This window comes from Impatiens glandulifera, chromosome 4 (assembly GCF_907164915.1).
Source record: "Impatiens glandulifera chromosome 4, dImpGla2.1, whole genome shotgun sequence".
NCBI lineage: Eukaryota > Viridiplantae > Streptophyta > Magnoliopsida > Ericales > Balsaminaceae > Impatiens > Impatiens glandulifera.
Window position 1 is genome coordinate 58,690,079 of NC_061865.1, and position 16,374 is coordinate 58,706,452.

General features: G+C 24.9%; 1 protein-coding gene across 1 annotated transcript; it reads right to left on the reverse strand.

Annotated features, from left to right (window-relative positions):
- Window positions 1-4,169: 4,169 nt before the first annotated feature.
- LOC124935549 (agamous-like MADS-box protein AGL80) lies at window positions 4,170-4,991 on the reverse strand. Its single transcript, XM_047475977.1, has one exon. It carries the CDS (start codon window positions 4,989-4,991, stop codon window positions 4,170-4,172), a length of 822 nt encoding a protein of 273 aa, XP_047331933.1.
- Between the last annotated feature and the right edge of the window lie 11,383 nt (window positions 4,992-16,374).

The window sequence follows — 16,374 nt, forward strand, 5'->3', positions numbered from 1 at the left end:
AGCAAATTTGGACATATATAAAATTTGAGAATTAAATTGGACGTGTAGTCCAAAGGTCGAAATATTTCAGAATTATTGAAAATAATATGGATGGGTAAGCTCAACACTTCTCTTTCACTTAGGTATAGGGTTGGGCCAAAATATTCGTTTCAACCGCTGTTTCACCTCTCAAGAAATTAGAAGTTTGTGGTCAAAATTGAATGTTAAAAGAGTTCATGTGTCGAATTGCATCTAAACAAAAAAGTTTAGGGACTGAATTATTTATGAATTAATAAAATTGATTCTGTAAATAAAATCCAGACTGAATTTAAAAGAATGGAAAGTCCGAGGGCTAAAATGAACGTGCCTCAGAACTTCAGGATTACAGAAAGAAGAAAAGCTGGGAAAAGGTCGTCTTCTATTCGACGCTTTCCATCTAACATTCAAGTAGTTATTACAATCGATAATTTATTTAAATTAATAAATTTAACATTACTTATATATATATATTTATTATGTTTTAAATATTTTATGTATTAATTTTTTTTTATAATGAAGTCAAACATTACAAAATTAAAATTATTATTTATTATTTTTTGTATTGATATTTTAAAAAATATTAATTAATCTTATAAATATAAAAAGTTAAATTTATAAAATATAATAAATACTAGTAATATACATAATTAAATATAAAAAATTAATTAAAGATAGAATATTTAATATTTTAAATAGTTCGTAAATATTTATTATTTTAATTTATTATCTTATTATTACTAAATAAAAATAATAATTAATTTGTTTCGTTATTAGAAAAATATATTATTTTTAAAAAATTATTATTAAATAAAAAATACATCATGAAAAGACTTCAACAAAAATAAATTATATTAAAGAAAACATTACATTAGGGCTAAAAAAGATAATAGAAAAGAAACATGCATATTGGAGAAGAGGTAACGTGGTCTCATGTCTGCGTTATTAAAGAAATGGGGGTAGGTCCTTGGGTCTGGGATTCCCATGTTGGGATCCATGCAGGTGCGGAGCCAAGTACAAGCCCAGAAAATGGGGGTAGGTCCTTGGGTCTGGGATTCCCATGTTGGGATCCATGCAGGGGCGGAGCCAAGTACAAGCCGGCCTGGGCTGTAGCCCGGGTAGCCTTAAACAGTCTGTATGTATTTTATCAATAACGACGGTAAATACCGTCGTTATTGGTTATTTTCCGTCTCTAAAAAGCATTTGTGACAGCAAACTATAAAACTAGCCCGGATAGATTTTTTTAATAAAAAATTAGCCCGGTAGGTTTCAAATCTTGGCTCCGCCCCTGGATCCATGTAAGGCAGGTCATTTCGACATCCCATGTCTGCATGTTGGAAATCCATATTGGAATACTCTAGCCAGCTATTCAAAATTCTTTGCATTCAGCCTTGACATTGCTGTTTATGGATTTATCATGGATTGATACATGATATATGTATGCAGGTTCTATCTTTGTAGTCTTTTCAGCCTCTCTTGATTGACCTTTCGTTTTATTTGATCATTTTTTGGAAAAGTCTAGTACTTAGCGCTAAGTCTTCGTACTTCCTTTATAGATGGCCAAACAAAAGGTTGTGAAACAAATTCACTATAGATGACTGTACATCTATGCCACAAAGAGTTGTCAGTTCATTTAGTTTCTTCACAACACATATTATTCTCTTTTTGAACGTAATTCTTCTCAAAGTGTAATTAAGAATGTAAAAAAGCTTCACTCTCTTTCTAGTCATTATATTTTACAAGGAATTGGATAAAGAAAATTCTTATATTTTTTTCAATGTTAGAACTCTCCTTATATAGTTTTTTTAGAGAAAAAAAATTGGTAAAATATTGTTTGAAAGATTCTCACTCTCTCGATACATTGTAATCAACGTGTTAATCAAATCTTCAAAATTTAATTTTAAAATTTTAAAATTAATTGTATAATATTTACTACCATAAAAACTCATTTTCTATATTATGGTGGACCAAATTGAATAAATAATTATGTTATAAAATCAATTTTTTTTAATTATAATATTTCTTTTTTTGAATTATAATGATAATATATATTCTACTAACATAGTAATTTATTTTAAAATACTTATAGCATGTCTATACAATAATTTTTACCACCTCGTCAACATAAACATAATTATAGAAGAAAATTAATCTTTAATGTCATTTAGTATTTAAAATGAAATCTTTATTTTATATTTGATTTTAATTAATAAGAAAATGTATATAAATACATTACAAATGTAAACAATTGTACTTTAAATGGATATTGCTGTCAAAATATAAATTTGAATTCAAAATATTTTGTAAGATGATGAATGATAGTATCACTCTATAACCATTGTCATCAATTATGGTTAACTAAAACTAATAAAATGAATTCAAAATAATATTATAAGATTTTGTAAATCTTGGAAAATATTTACTACTATAAAAAAAATTGATTTCTTTTGTGATTGATATTTTAATTAAAATAAAAGAGGGCTCTATAGATAAGGAATGTAACCATCTTTCATGTATTGTTAGAATTTTATAAAGAATATATATTTTTTTTATAGATATTTAATCAAAATATTTATACATTCTACTAATTAATAAAAATATATTATCTTGTATAATAACATAAATATAGTTTCAAACATATTTATTTTGAACAAAATAAAAATGATGTTAATAAATATATAATATTAACCACACTTACTCATATCACTTAAACTTATTAAGTATTATTTATATAAATCAAATTTTATTTCAAATAATTTTTCTTACTGTAAATCTAGACACACACCCAACCCTTTTTTTTATAATAAAAACATGTACTTAAAAATAAACAAAAACAAATAGAAAATATTACAAAGGCTAATCAAGTAAAAATATTTAAAATATTTCTTAATTACATTGAATAAAATTAATAGTTAAGTTTAAATATAATTTATTTAAATTAATAAATTTAACATTATATATATATATATATATATTATGTTTTAAATATTTTATATATTATAAAAAAATGTTTATTTATAATGAAGTCAAACGTTACAAAATTAAAATTAAAAATATTAATTATTATATAATTGTATTGATATTTTAAAAATGTTTTATCACATTAATTTTCTAATTATTTAATTTATTAATTAAAATATTTTTAGTTTTATTAAATTTAAATTTTAAATTCAAAAAAACATTTAATTTATTTTATAAAGGTTTGAGAGGATAATCGACTCATTTATTTATTTATTTTTGTTTACGAAATTAAATGATTTTTAATTTTGTATCATTGTATTTTTTTAAATATGTATACTATAATATTTCAACTTTACAGTGGAAAATAGTATGAATAAAAAATAAAAATATTTAATAATTAATGTGTTACTAATACTTTACTGTGTAACTAAATTTCTAATTGGCATAATTCTAACTGGTTTGGAACTTTATATTTTATAACTCATGAACTAGACATTACACAATTTAAAAATTTCAATTCTCAATACAATTTCACTATGTTTTTAGGTTAGGACTATAAATTTTAATTTGGGCCGATTTTATTTTTATTTTTTAAAGACACTTATTTTTAAGTTCCCTAATATCATTCTTAAAACTTTGAGTGGACAAAATTATTTTAAAATATTTCTTAATTACATTGAATAAAATTAATAGTTAAGTTTAAATAATTTATTTAAATTAATAAATTAATAAATTATATATATATATATATATATATATATTATGTTTTAAATATTTTATATATTATAAAAAATGTTTAATTATAATGAAGTCAAACGTTACAAAATTAAAATTAAAAATATTAATTATTATATTATTGTATTGATATTTTAAAAATATTAATTAATCTTGTAAATATAATTTATTTTATAAAATATAATAAATACTAATAATATATATATATATATATATATACAAATATCGAAAAATAAAATTAAGCGCACTATATTATAAATAGTTCATAAATATTTATTATTTTAATTAATTTATTCGTTATTAAAAGAATATATTATTTTTAAAAAACAATTGTTAAATAAAAAAATACATATTAAATAGACTTCAACAAAAATAAATTATATTAAAGAAGACATTACATTGGGACAAAAAGAAAATGGAAATTGGAGAATGGGTATTCTGGAGCCATGTCTGCGTAATTAAGGGAATGGGGGCAGATCGGTCTGGTCTGGGATTCCCATGTTGGGATCCATGTAAGGCAGGCCTGCATTTTGCGGCTGAAATCCCATGTTGGGGGGATCCATGAAATGCATGTCATATGGAAATCCCATATTGGCCTGTGGGAAATCCATAACTGGAGGCTGAAATCCCATGTAATTGGGAGGCGCAAACTCCATGAAAGGAGGAGGAGGAGCATGATGATATGGCATGTAATTGGGCGCCACTAATGAGTCAAATCCCCCATAATTTGGAGGCATAAACTCATCTTGGCTACCACCGACGACTCCACTCCCGTCGGCGCCAAACTGAGGAGGAGGGGGAGGTGGATTGAAAGTGGCCATCATCCTTGTAACCTCCTCTAGGTTCTGGCCAGTAACTCTATCCAGCTCTACAAAATCCTCCACATTCAGCCTTGACATGGCTGTTTGTGGATTTATCATGGATTGGTACATGATGTACGTCATTTGGTTGCGACGGTTCTCTCTTTGCTGTCTTCTCAGCATCTCTTCTGTCTTTCCTAGCCTCTGCCTCGTGAACGTCTCTTGATTGACCTTCCGCTTTCCCCGTTCGGCCTTTGAAAACGTATGGTACTTAGTGATAAGTCTCCGTACTTCATCTATAGAGGGCCAAACAAAAGGTTCGGAATCAATTTCACTGTAGATTACAGTACATGCTTCAACGTCACATAGAGTGGTGAGTTCATATAGTTTTTTCGCAACACATAATCTTCTCTTTCTTAACGTGTTTCTTCTCAGGGTGTGATTGAGAATGTAGGAATACTTGACCTTACTTCTACCCATGATATTTCTATAAGGGATTGGATTGGATAACAAAGCTCTTTTATTTTTTATCAATGTGATGGGATTTTGTTCATGGGATAGAACACTCCTTATATAGATTTTTTTTTTAGAAAAAAAGAAATTTGGTTTAAAAAGCTCCACTCTAAAATAAATACATTGTAATCAATGTGTGAATCAAATCTTCAAAATTTAATTTTAGATTTTGTAATTATTATGTAATATTTACTACCATAAAAATTAATTTTTTATATTATGGTAAACTAGGATTGAATAAATTATTATGCTATAAAATCAGGTTTTTTTTTTAATTAAAATATTTCTTTTTTTGGATTATAACTATAATATACCACTAACACACTATCTTGTTTTTATAGTCTGTCAATAATATAATAAATGTTTACCACCCTTTCAATATAAACATAATTATAGAAGAAATTTTATTTTAATGTCATTTTAGTATTTAAAAGGAAATCTTTATTTTATATTTGATTTTAATTAACCATTGTCATCAATACTAATACTAGTTAACTAAAACTAATAAATTTAATTAATTTAAATAATATTCATAAGATTTTCATAATTTTTGGAAAAGATTTACTACCATAAAAAAATGATTCCTTTTGTGATTATTATTATTTGAATTAAAATAAAAGAGTGCTTTATAATTAAGGTAAGTAACAATCTTTAATGTATTTTCCCTTATTTTGTTAGAATTTTACAAATAACAATTTTTAAAGTTTATAATCAAAATATTCATATATTCTAATATTTCTATAGAAATTTTATTTCTTTTTATGATTATTATTATTTTAATTAAAATAAAAGAGTGCTCTATAGATAAGGTAAATAACAATCTTTCATATATTTTTTTCTTATTTTGTTAGAATTTTACAAATAAGAGTTCTTTAAAACTTATTAATCAAAATATTCATATATTCTAATAATTGCCTTGTGTAAGGACATAAATATAGTTTAAAAATTATTTATTTTTAACAAAGAAAAATTATGTTAATAAACATAATACTATGAACAGCCTTTAATCATTTTCGTAAATTTAATAAGTATTATTTTTTATAAATCGATTTTTTATTAATAAATTTTTTACAGTAAACTGTAACTCAAACTTTTTTATTTTGATAATAAAAAATTGTACTTCAAAATGAAAAAAAAACAAATAGAAAGTATTTCAAAGGTTAATCAAGCAACTCAAAACCACATGAATCATGAAGGTGGTAGATCTTATCCACTTTTTGTGGCCAAAGAACATGTATAATGAAAAATCCTTTATAGCCAAGTAACCCTAGAAATATTCAATTAACCAAATCATGTGTAACCAAATTGACCAAGTAACTCTCTTTGTAATTGTCTCCAATTACCCTTTTGTAGTCATAATGACAAGAAGCCCCTTTGTAAACCCCCTTAAGTCTATACCCTTTTTGTAACTCAATTAACCTCTTTGTAGTCAAAAACCCTATGTAATCAAGATCTTTTAGCCAAGAAACCCTAGATCTACAGTCAATAACCAAGTAATTTATTTGTAACATATTTACCAACTAACTCTTTTGCAACTGTATCAAATTATTTCTTTTGTAACAATGTAGACGAGAAGACATTTCTATCCCCATAAACATGCACCCTTTGTAGAAAATAAAACTACCATTACTCAATTAACCCTCTTGTAGACAAAGACGTCCCTAGATAATCAATAATCCATTATATAGTCAAATAACCTTAGATCTATATTCAATTAACCAAGTAACTCATTTGTAACAATGGACCAAGTTACTCTTTCGTAGCACAATGACAAAAAAACCTCTAACAGTACCAATCAAAAATAAAAAATAGATTATTCTAAAATTAATTAGCAAAAACATATTCATCTTAATTAATCAACGTGAAATGGTAACTGATTTCAATGAAACCAATATCATGGGAACTCTCTCCTACCCTGAACACCAAACTGGATCCAACTATAATATAAACATCTATATAAAACACGAAATTACCTCTTCAATGCCAAGATCAACCAGGTGCTCCAATTGTCGGAGCCAGGGATGCTAGGACACATAGCAAAGGGTGAATTTCATCGACTCCTTAATTCTTCTCCGCTTTGTAGAACAATATCGGGGCAATCCAAAAGAAGAAGATCGATCGATTCTTCCGGTAGATCAAGAGGTGTATGAGGCGGCGGTGACAAACCCTAGGGAGATCGACTTTTTCTGTAGATTAGTAGGCATATGAGGCGGGGGACAAAATCCTAAGGAGATCAACTATGCCTGTAGATAAGTAGGCGTATGAGGCGGCATCGGCGACAAAACCCTAGGGAAATCTCTCTAATGTATAAATATATATATATACAAATGCATAACCAAATCTCTTTCTCTTAAACCAAAAGTTACGTGGCGCATTTTGGTTAGTCAATGTTACGTGTGTGACGTAGACGATCTACACTTTTTATTACTTTTTATTTATTATTATATTTAATATATAATTAAATTAAAAACAAAAATAAGTCTCTTCGACCGTTCGTATATAGTCCAATCGCTACAAGGTTATTATGGCCTTGTATTGTCGATGTCTCCAAATGAGTTTAATATTAACATATTTTTTTAACTTGATAACACAATTAAATAATAAAACATAATAATAATAATAATATATCTATACATGCATAAAAAAATAAACTGAATGGAAAGAATCAAAACATTCTTTCAATGGTTGATCTATTATTTATTTCTATCTAAATTGCACAAGGAGTTTATGAGGACATGATCTATACATTACACAAGTTGAGTACTTCCCGGCACATAAATACCAACGCATAATATGTGTATGTAAGTTAAGGAATTTGCGGATAATATAGCAGTTTTTTGAATTACACCTTTAATTAATAAATGTTTTTAAATCTACCCTCCTGGTTATGAGTCTTTCTATTCTAATAATGCAAAATTATACATTTAAACAAGAAAAGAAAACTAGTGCTATTTTTTTATTTTATATTTAATAAAATGAAGTTATCATGCTACTATTGTCTATTAATTACTAATCTTAAATTTTTCTTTATTATACATCCCTATAGTTTATACATATATAACTTATACCCTGTACAGTTGTAACTCGTACCAAACATGACTTAATAATGAAATAATAAACAAAATATTACAAGTTAATAAAATTTAATGTTGAACCTTCAATTTATAGATAGACTCGATAGTCTTTTAAAAGATAAGCGATTGATATTGACTCTGAATCATTGAGCATTGATGATATTTTAACCTTTAATACATTTCTTTAAATAAAACGGAATGATACACACAGTGAGTTTGTTACGTGATAAGAAAATTAATTTGAGTCAAGTTCTTCGATGACGATGTTAGAATATATATGTATTTGATGATGAGGAATTCTAGACAAATCGAGTGACGTTGTGGGACGAATGAAGAGTCCATGGTCGGCATCGAATTTTCATTTGGTAATTATTTTCTCGACCTTTAACATTTGGTTTCTCAACTTTTATAGTCTACTTCGACTTTACAATCAATAATTATTTTCTTAACATTTATAGTTGGCATCAGCTTTAAAGGTCGACAATTTTTTTCTCGACATTTACTGTTGGCATCAAATTTTATAGTCGATATTTATTTTCTCGACTCTTACATTCGGTGTAGACTTTAATAGTCGATATCAACTTTTACAATCGGTAATTATTCTAGTGGAAAATGCATCATTAGCGATGGTAAAAGCCTTCGCTAAAAGCCTTAACGTTGTTGCTAATAAATATCAGCGACGTCGAATAAAACCGTAGCCGTTTGCCGTCAATGATAATTAACAATGACTTTTAGCGACGCTAGATCTCCATTCGCCGTCACTGATAGTTAACAATATTAGCGACGATAGATCTCCATTCGTTGTCGCTGATAGTTAATAATATCAGCAACGGCATATCTCCATTCGTCGTCACTGATAATCTTTACTCTCAGATTTTTTTTATATTTTTTTGCTATTTTTTGCAGAGAGCAACCTATATCATATATTGTTCAACTATGATTAAAAAAAATCATTCGTAAATAAAAATCAAATCGTATTAATACAAAATCTCAAATTTTATTAATACAAAAATGCCAATCAATGTATACTATTGTTTATCGGGAGGGAGGGGACATCCTAAACACAATAATAGCGATATGCCCCAGTAGAGAATCTTGTTATGCGTGCATCTTTGCGCGCATATCTTCCATTGCACGTCTATCATTATTTTCAAATTTTTTAAAAAAAAAAAAAAAAGAATTAATTAATCGGAAAATTATTGTGATAAAATATTTATTTTTAAAAAAGTTTGAGAGGGAGGATAATGTATTTTTTAAATAGACAAAAATATAATATTTTAACTTTGTAATACAACCATGCGCAAATGATCAATATTCTAGTAATTTGATGAATAATAAAATAAATTTAAATTTAATAATTAATGTGTTAGTAGATACTTTATTACTCATTATATTTCTAATATTGGAATTTATATTTTTAACTTCCAAATTTTATAACTCATTAATCAGACATTACACAAATTTAAAATTTAATTGGATTTTACTTTTTATTTTACAAAGACACTCATTTTTAACTTGCATGTTATAATTCTTAAATTTTTAAGTGAACACAATTACTTAAAAATATTTTTAATTACATTAACTAAAATTAATCCTTAAGTTTAAATGTCCCGTCTATTAAAAATATTGGATAATTTATTTAAATTAATAAATTTAACATTAATTATATATATATTATGTTTTAAATATTCTATATATTATAAAAAAATGTTTAATTATAATGAAGTCAAACACTACAAAACTAAAATTATTATATTTTTTTATTGATATTTTAAAATTATTATTTAATCTTATAAATATAAAAAATAAATAAATTTATAAAATATAAATATATTCAAATATATATATAAAAACATTAACTGCAATACATATATTTATTATGTTATTATTACTATATAAAAATAATAATTAATTTTATTTGTTATTAAAAGAATGTATTATTTTTGAAAATAACATATATAATAAAAAGACTTCAACAAAAATAAATTATATTAAGGAAAGAGTACATTGGGGGCTAAAACAGATAACAAAAAAAAGAAACATGCAAATTGGATGGAGGGTTAGTTCGATGCTATCAGTACGTGCCCTATATTTATCCATTAAGAATTCGTCACATGTACAAAGAGTAAAAAAATCAACAAAAGAGGAAAATAATACTTCACTTTTGTGTATATGTGTCACATAAATGAGATACATGTAATGCACATCTAAACACTATACTTTAAATGAACATTACTGTCAAAATGAAAATTTAAATTCAATAAATTTAGTAAGATTATGAATTTAACTATTACTAATAAATATAATTAATTAAAAATAATATATATAATATTTCATAAATCTTTGAAAAGAGTTACTACAATAAAAAAAAATAGATTTCTTTTGTGAATATTATTTTTATTTAAATAAAGAGTGCTCTATATTTTCATTAATTATATATAAAGATTTCTTATTTGTAAATTTTAATCAAATATGGGAAAATATATGAAAGATTGTTTCTTTATACTTTCCTTCTTATATATAAGGGAGGTAGAAATAAACAATCTCTTATATATTCTACCACATTTGATTGGATTGGATTGAAATTTACCAATAATAATTCTTTAAATATAGATAATTAATAAAAATATTCATATATATATATATATATATTATAACCATTCCAATAAAAATATTACCATGTGTAATAACATAAATATAATTTAAAACTTAATTGTGTAATAACAACAAAAAATTATGTTAATAAACATAATATTATGAATTCTTAATCATTTCTCATAAATTTAATAAGTATTTAAAAAAAAAAAAATTAAATGTGTTTTTACGATAAACCTGGACTCAAACACAATTTTTTCTGATAATAAGAAAATGTACTTCCAAATGAACAAAAACAAAAAAAAATATCCCAAAGGTTAATTAAGCATCTCAAATCCCCATAATCCACATGAATCATGAAAGTGGTAGATCCCCATGAATCATGAAGGTGGTAGATCTTAACTAACTTTTGTAGCTAAAGACCATGTCTAATAAAAAAATCCATTATAGCCAAGTAACCCTATAATATTCAATTAACCAAATAATTTGTAACAAATTGATCAACTTAATTCTCTTTTGTAATTGTATTCAATTATACCCCTATTGTAGCCATGATAACAATAAGCCCCCTTTGTAACCTCCTTCAGCCTAAACGTTTTTTATAAAAAAAAAAATAAGTACATTTTTTGTAACTCAATTAACCCCTTAATTTGTAGCCAAAGACCTTATGTAATCAAGATCTATAATAGCCAATCAATCCTTCTACTTTCAATTAAGAATTTACAGAGTATAGACTGAATTTTAGAGAGAAAGTGTGAGGCAAAAACTCTGTATTCCTTTTTCTTCAAAGTGAAATCTGGTGGTGGCTGAAGTGAATGTAACTCAATTTGAGTGAACCACTATAAATCTGTGTCTTCTTGTGTTCTTTTTTCTTGTATTTTTACAGATTGTTACAAGCTGGTCAGATTTGGGAGATACAAATTCTAACATCATATGCGTTAAGAAAATTATAAATAATTTACACCTATAGCCGTTTTTATGAATTATACTTTCAATTAATAATTATTTTTAAATTGACCCACCTGGCTATGAGTCTTTCTATTGGAGTAATGCAAAATTCTACATTTAAAAAAGAAAAGAAAACTAGTGCTATGTTTTATTTTATATTTAATAAAATGAAGTTATCATGCTACTATTTTCTATTAATTACAAGTCTTAAAATTTTCTTTATTAATAATGCACAAAAAAAAGATTAATTAATTAACTTGTTTTGAAAGATAAGACTGCACATAATTTATTTTACATGTATTTGTTAGTTATTATGTTTAAATTAATAATTAGTAATACTTTTTTTTTATTAATTTATATGTGGACAATTGTTTTATATGATAATTTACTTTTAAAATTAAGGCTTGTTTAATAGTGTTTGACAACTATAATAACTTGTTTAATAAAGATAATAGGTAGTATATTATTTTATAATAATTTCAAATAACTTAAAACAAACTAAATTTAAGGATATGTTTGTTTGGGGTAGGAAAAAAGAGGATAATAGCGACATTTTTCATATATTTGTTATTGAATGACACAAAAATATAAGTTTTAACATATATCAAAACGTCTAAAACCAAACGTCTAAAACCAGGCCGGCCGTTCAAGTTTGTGTGTTTTAGAAAAGAAAAAATACCTGTTCTTGTAGGCGTGTGAAAGGGTGGTGAGATTTATAAAAAGTAAATTTATAAAATATAATAAATACGAGAAATATATATATATATATATATTTAAATATATAAAAAAATAATTAACTGTAGAATATTTAATATTTTAAATAGTTCATAAATATTTATTATTTTAATTTTTTTTTTTATCTTATTATTACTAAATAAAAATAATAATAATTAAAAGAATATATTATTTTTGAAAACCATTATTAAATAAAAAATATATAATAAAAAGACTTCAACAAAAATAAATTATTAAAGAAAGACATTACATTTGGAGCTAAAAAAAAATAACAAAAAGAAACATGCATATTGGAGAATGGGTAAAGTGCACCTTATCAAGGAAATGGGGGCAGGTCGCTCGGGTCTGGGATTCAAGGAAAGGTTGGTCATTTGGAAATCACCTGTTGGAAATCCATATTGGGATGATGAAATCCCATGTTTGCATATTGGAAATTCATAACGGGTAACTCTAGCGAGCTCTTCAAAATCCCCCACATTCAGCTTGACATTGCTCTTCGTGGATTTATCATAGTTTGATATTTGATATATGATATATGTCATTTGATTATGACATTTCTTTCTATATAGTCTTCTCAACTTCTCTTCTATCTTTTCGAGACAGGCCCCTGTCTTATAAAGGTCTCTTAATTGACATTTCGTTTTTCTCGATCAGCCTTTGAAAAAGTATGGTACTTAGTTATAAGTCTTCGTACTTCCTCTATAGATGTCCGAACAAAAGGATGTGAATTAAATTCACTGTAAATGACTGTACACTTATCAATGCCACAAAGAGTCGTCAGTTCATTTAATTTCTCCACAACACATTCTTTTCTCATTTTGAACTTGATTCTTCTCAAAGTGTGATTGAGAATGAAAGAAAACTTCACTTTCTTTCTACTCATGATGTTTTACAAAGAATTGGTTAAAGAAAAATCTTATATTTTTCACAATGCTAGAAATCTCTTTATATAGATTTTTTTTAGAGAAATAAAAACTTGATAAAAATTTAATGCATACATTGTAATCAACGCATTAATCAAAATTGCAAAATTTAATTTTAGATTTTGTAATTAATTGTGTAATATTTACTATCATAAAAACTCCTTTTCTATATTATGGTAGAACAAATTGAATAAATAATTATGTTATAAAAACAGCTTATTTTAATTAAAATATTTTTTTTGGGTTATAATGGTAATATCCCACAAACAATTTTTTTAATATTAAAATATTTATAGCTTATCAATACAATAAAGTTTTACCATCCCTTCACATAAACATAATTATAGAAGAAAATTATTTTTAATGTCATTTAGTATTTAAATTAAATCTTTATTTTATATTTGCTTTTAATTAATAAGAGAATATATATACATGCATTAAAAATCTAAACAATTGTACTTTGAATGGATAGTATTGTCAAAATGAAAATTTGAATTCAAAATATTTTGTGAGATGATGAATTATAGTATGACTCTATAACCATTGTCATAAAGGCTGGTTAACTAAAACTAATAAGATTAATTAATTCAAAATAATATTTATAAAATTTCATAAATCTTGAAAAAGATTTACTACCATAAAAAATGAATTTTTTATGATTATTATTTTAATTACAATAAAATAGTGCTCTTTATATAAGAAAAGTAACAATATTTTATATATGTCTCTATATTTTGTTAGAATTTTATAAATAAGAGTTCTCTATAGATAATTATCAAAATATTACTATATTCTAATATAACATAAATATAGTTACAAACTTATTTATTTTTAACAAATAAAAATTATGTTAATAAACATAATACTATGAACCACCCATTCTCATATCACGCATCTAATAAAAAAAATTATAAAACAACTTTTTTTATTTTAAATAAGTTTTTTACGATAAATCGTGACTCAAACACAATTTTATTATTTTGATAACAAAAATATGTACTTCAAAACGAACCAAATCAAATAAAAAATATTCCAAATGTTAACCAAGCACTTCAAAGCCCCCAATGAGATCTTAAATACTTTTTATAGTCAAAAGACCTTTTTCGTCTTTTCGCTTTAAGGGCGCGGTAAGAAGTAATATGTTCAAGTTTCTTATCCATTCGAATGTTGCGTTTTTAAAGGTGATTTGTGCGATCCAGAGTTTCTTACATTGCTGTTTGTGGATTTATTATGGATTGATACATGATATACTTATGCCGGTATGCCGATTCTCTCTTTGTAGTCTTTTTAGCTTCTCTTTCATTTTTTCGAACCTCTCTTGATTGACCTTTCGTTTTATTTGATCATTTTTTGGAAAATTCTTGTACTTAGCTATAAGTCTTCGTACTCCCTCTATAGATGGTCAGACAAAAGGTTGTGAAACAAATTCACTATAGATGACTGTACATCTATGCCACAAAGAGTCGTCAGTTCATTTAGTTTCTTCGCAATACATATTTTTCTCTTTTTAAACATAATTCTTCTCAAAGTGTAATTGAGAATGTAAAAAAGCTTCACTCTCTTTCTAGTCATGATGTTTTACAAGGAATTGAATAAAGAAAATTCTTATATTTTTTTCAATGTTAGAACTCTCCTTATATAGTTTTTTTAGAGAAAAAAATTGATAAAATATTGTTTGAAAGATTCTCACTCTCATAGAGTGTGATACATTGTAATCAACGCGTTAATCAAATCTTCAAAATTTAATTTTTAGATTTTTTTAATTAATTGTATAATATTTACTACCATAAAAACTCATTATCTATATTATGGTGGACCAAATTGAATAAATAATTATGTTATAAAATCAACTTTTTTTTAATTAAAATATTTCTTTTTTTGAATTATAATGGTAATATTCTACTTACATAATAATTTATTTTAAAATAGTTATAGCATGTCTATACAATAATTTTTACCAACTCGTCAACATAAACATAATTATAGAAAAAAATTAATATTTAATGTCATTTAATATTTAAAACAAAATTTTTATTTTATATTTGATTTTAATTAATAAGAAAATGTATATAAATACATTAAAAATGTAAACAATTGTACTTTAAATGGATATTGCTGTCAAAATATAAGTTTGAATTCAAAATATTTTGTAAGATGATCATTCTATAACCATTGTCATTAATTATGGTTAAGTAAAACTAATAAAATTAATTCAAAATAATATTATAAGATTTTGTAAATCATGGAAAATATTTACTACTATAAAAAAAAATTGATTCCTTTAGTGATTGTTATTTTAATTAAAATAAAAGAGTGATCTATAGATAAGGAAAGTTACCATCATTCATATATTGTTATAATTTTACAAATAAGAATTTTTTTTATAGATATTTAATCAAAATATTCATACATTCTACTCATTAATAAAAATATATTATCTTGTGTAATAACATAAATATAGTTTCAAACATATTTATTTTGAACAAAAAAAAAATAATGTTAATAAATATATAATATTAGCCACACTTACTCATATAATGTAAACTTAATAAGTATTATTTATATAAATCAAATTTTATTTTAAATATTTTTTTTACTGTAAATCTAGACTCACACACAACCTTTTTTTTTATAATAAAAATATGTACTTCAAAATAAACAAAAACAAATAGAAAATATTACAAAAGGCTAATCAAGCCCCCATAAACATGAAGGTGGTAGATCCTTCTTACTTTTTAAACTCACTAGAATTGAAAGCATTGTAATCAGATAATTCATTTACGTTTTTAACTTTTTAGCTTTTATTCAGAATGTTACGACTTCAAAATCATTCTAGGCCTGTCTAGAACAATCTCTTAAACTCGTGGTTTTTTTTTCTCATTTTCGAGAATTTTTAATGAAATGACGTTAAGTCGTTTTAAAAAAATAAAACATTAAGGTGGTAGATCTTAATTACCTTTTGTAGCCAACGACCATGTCTAATAAAAAATCAATTATAGCCATTAACCCTAGACTATATTCAATTATACAAATCATTTGTAACTAGTTGACCAAGTAAATCTCTTTTGTAAGTGT

Excerpts from the sequence above, each read along its gene's own strand:
- LOC124935549 (XM_047475977.1), bottom strand. The coding sequence starts at position 4,991 with ATGGGTAGAAGTAAGGTCAAGTATTCCTACATTCTCAATCACACCCTG.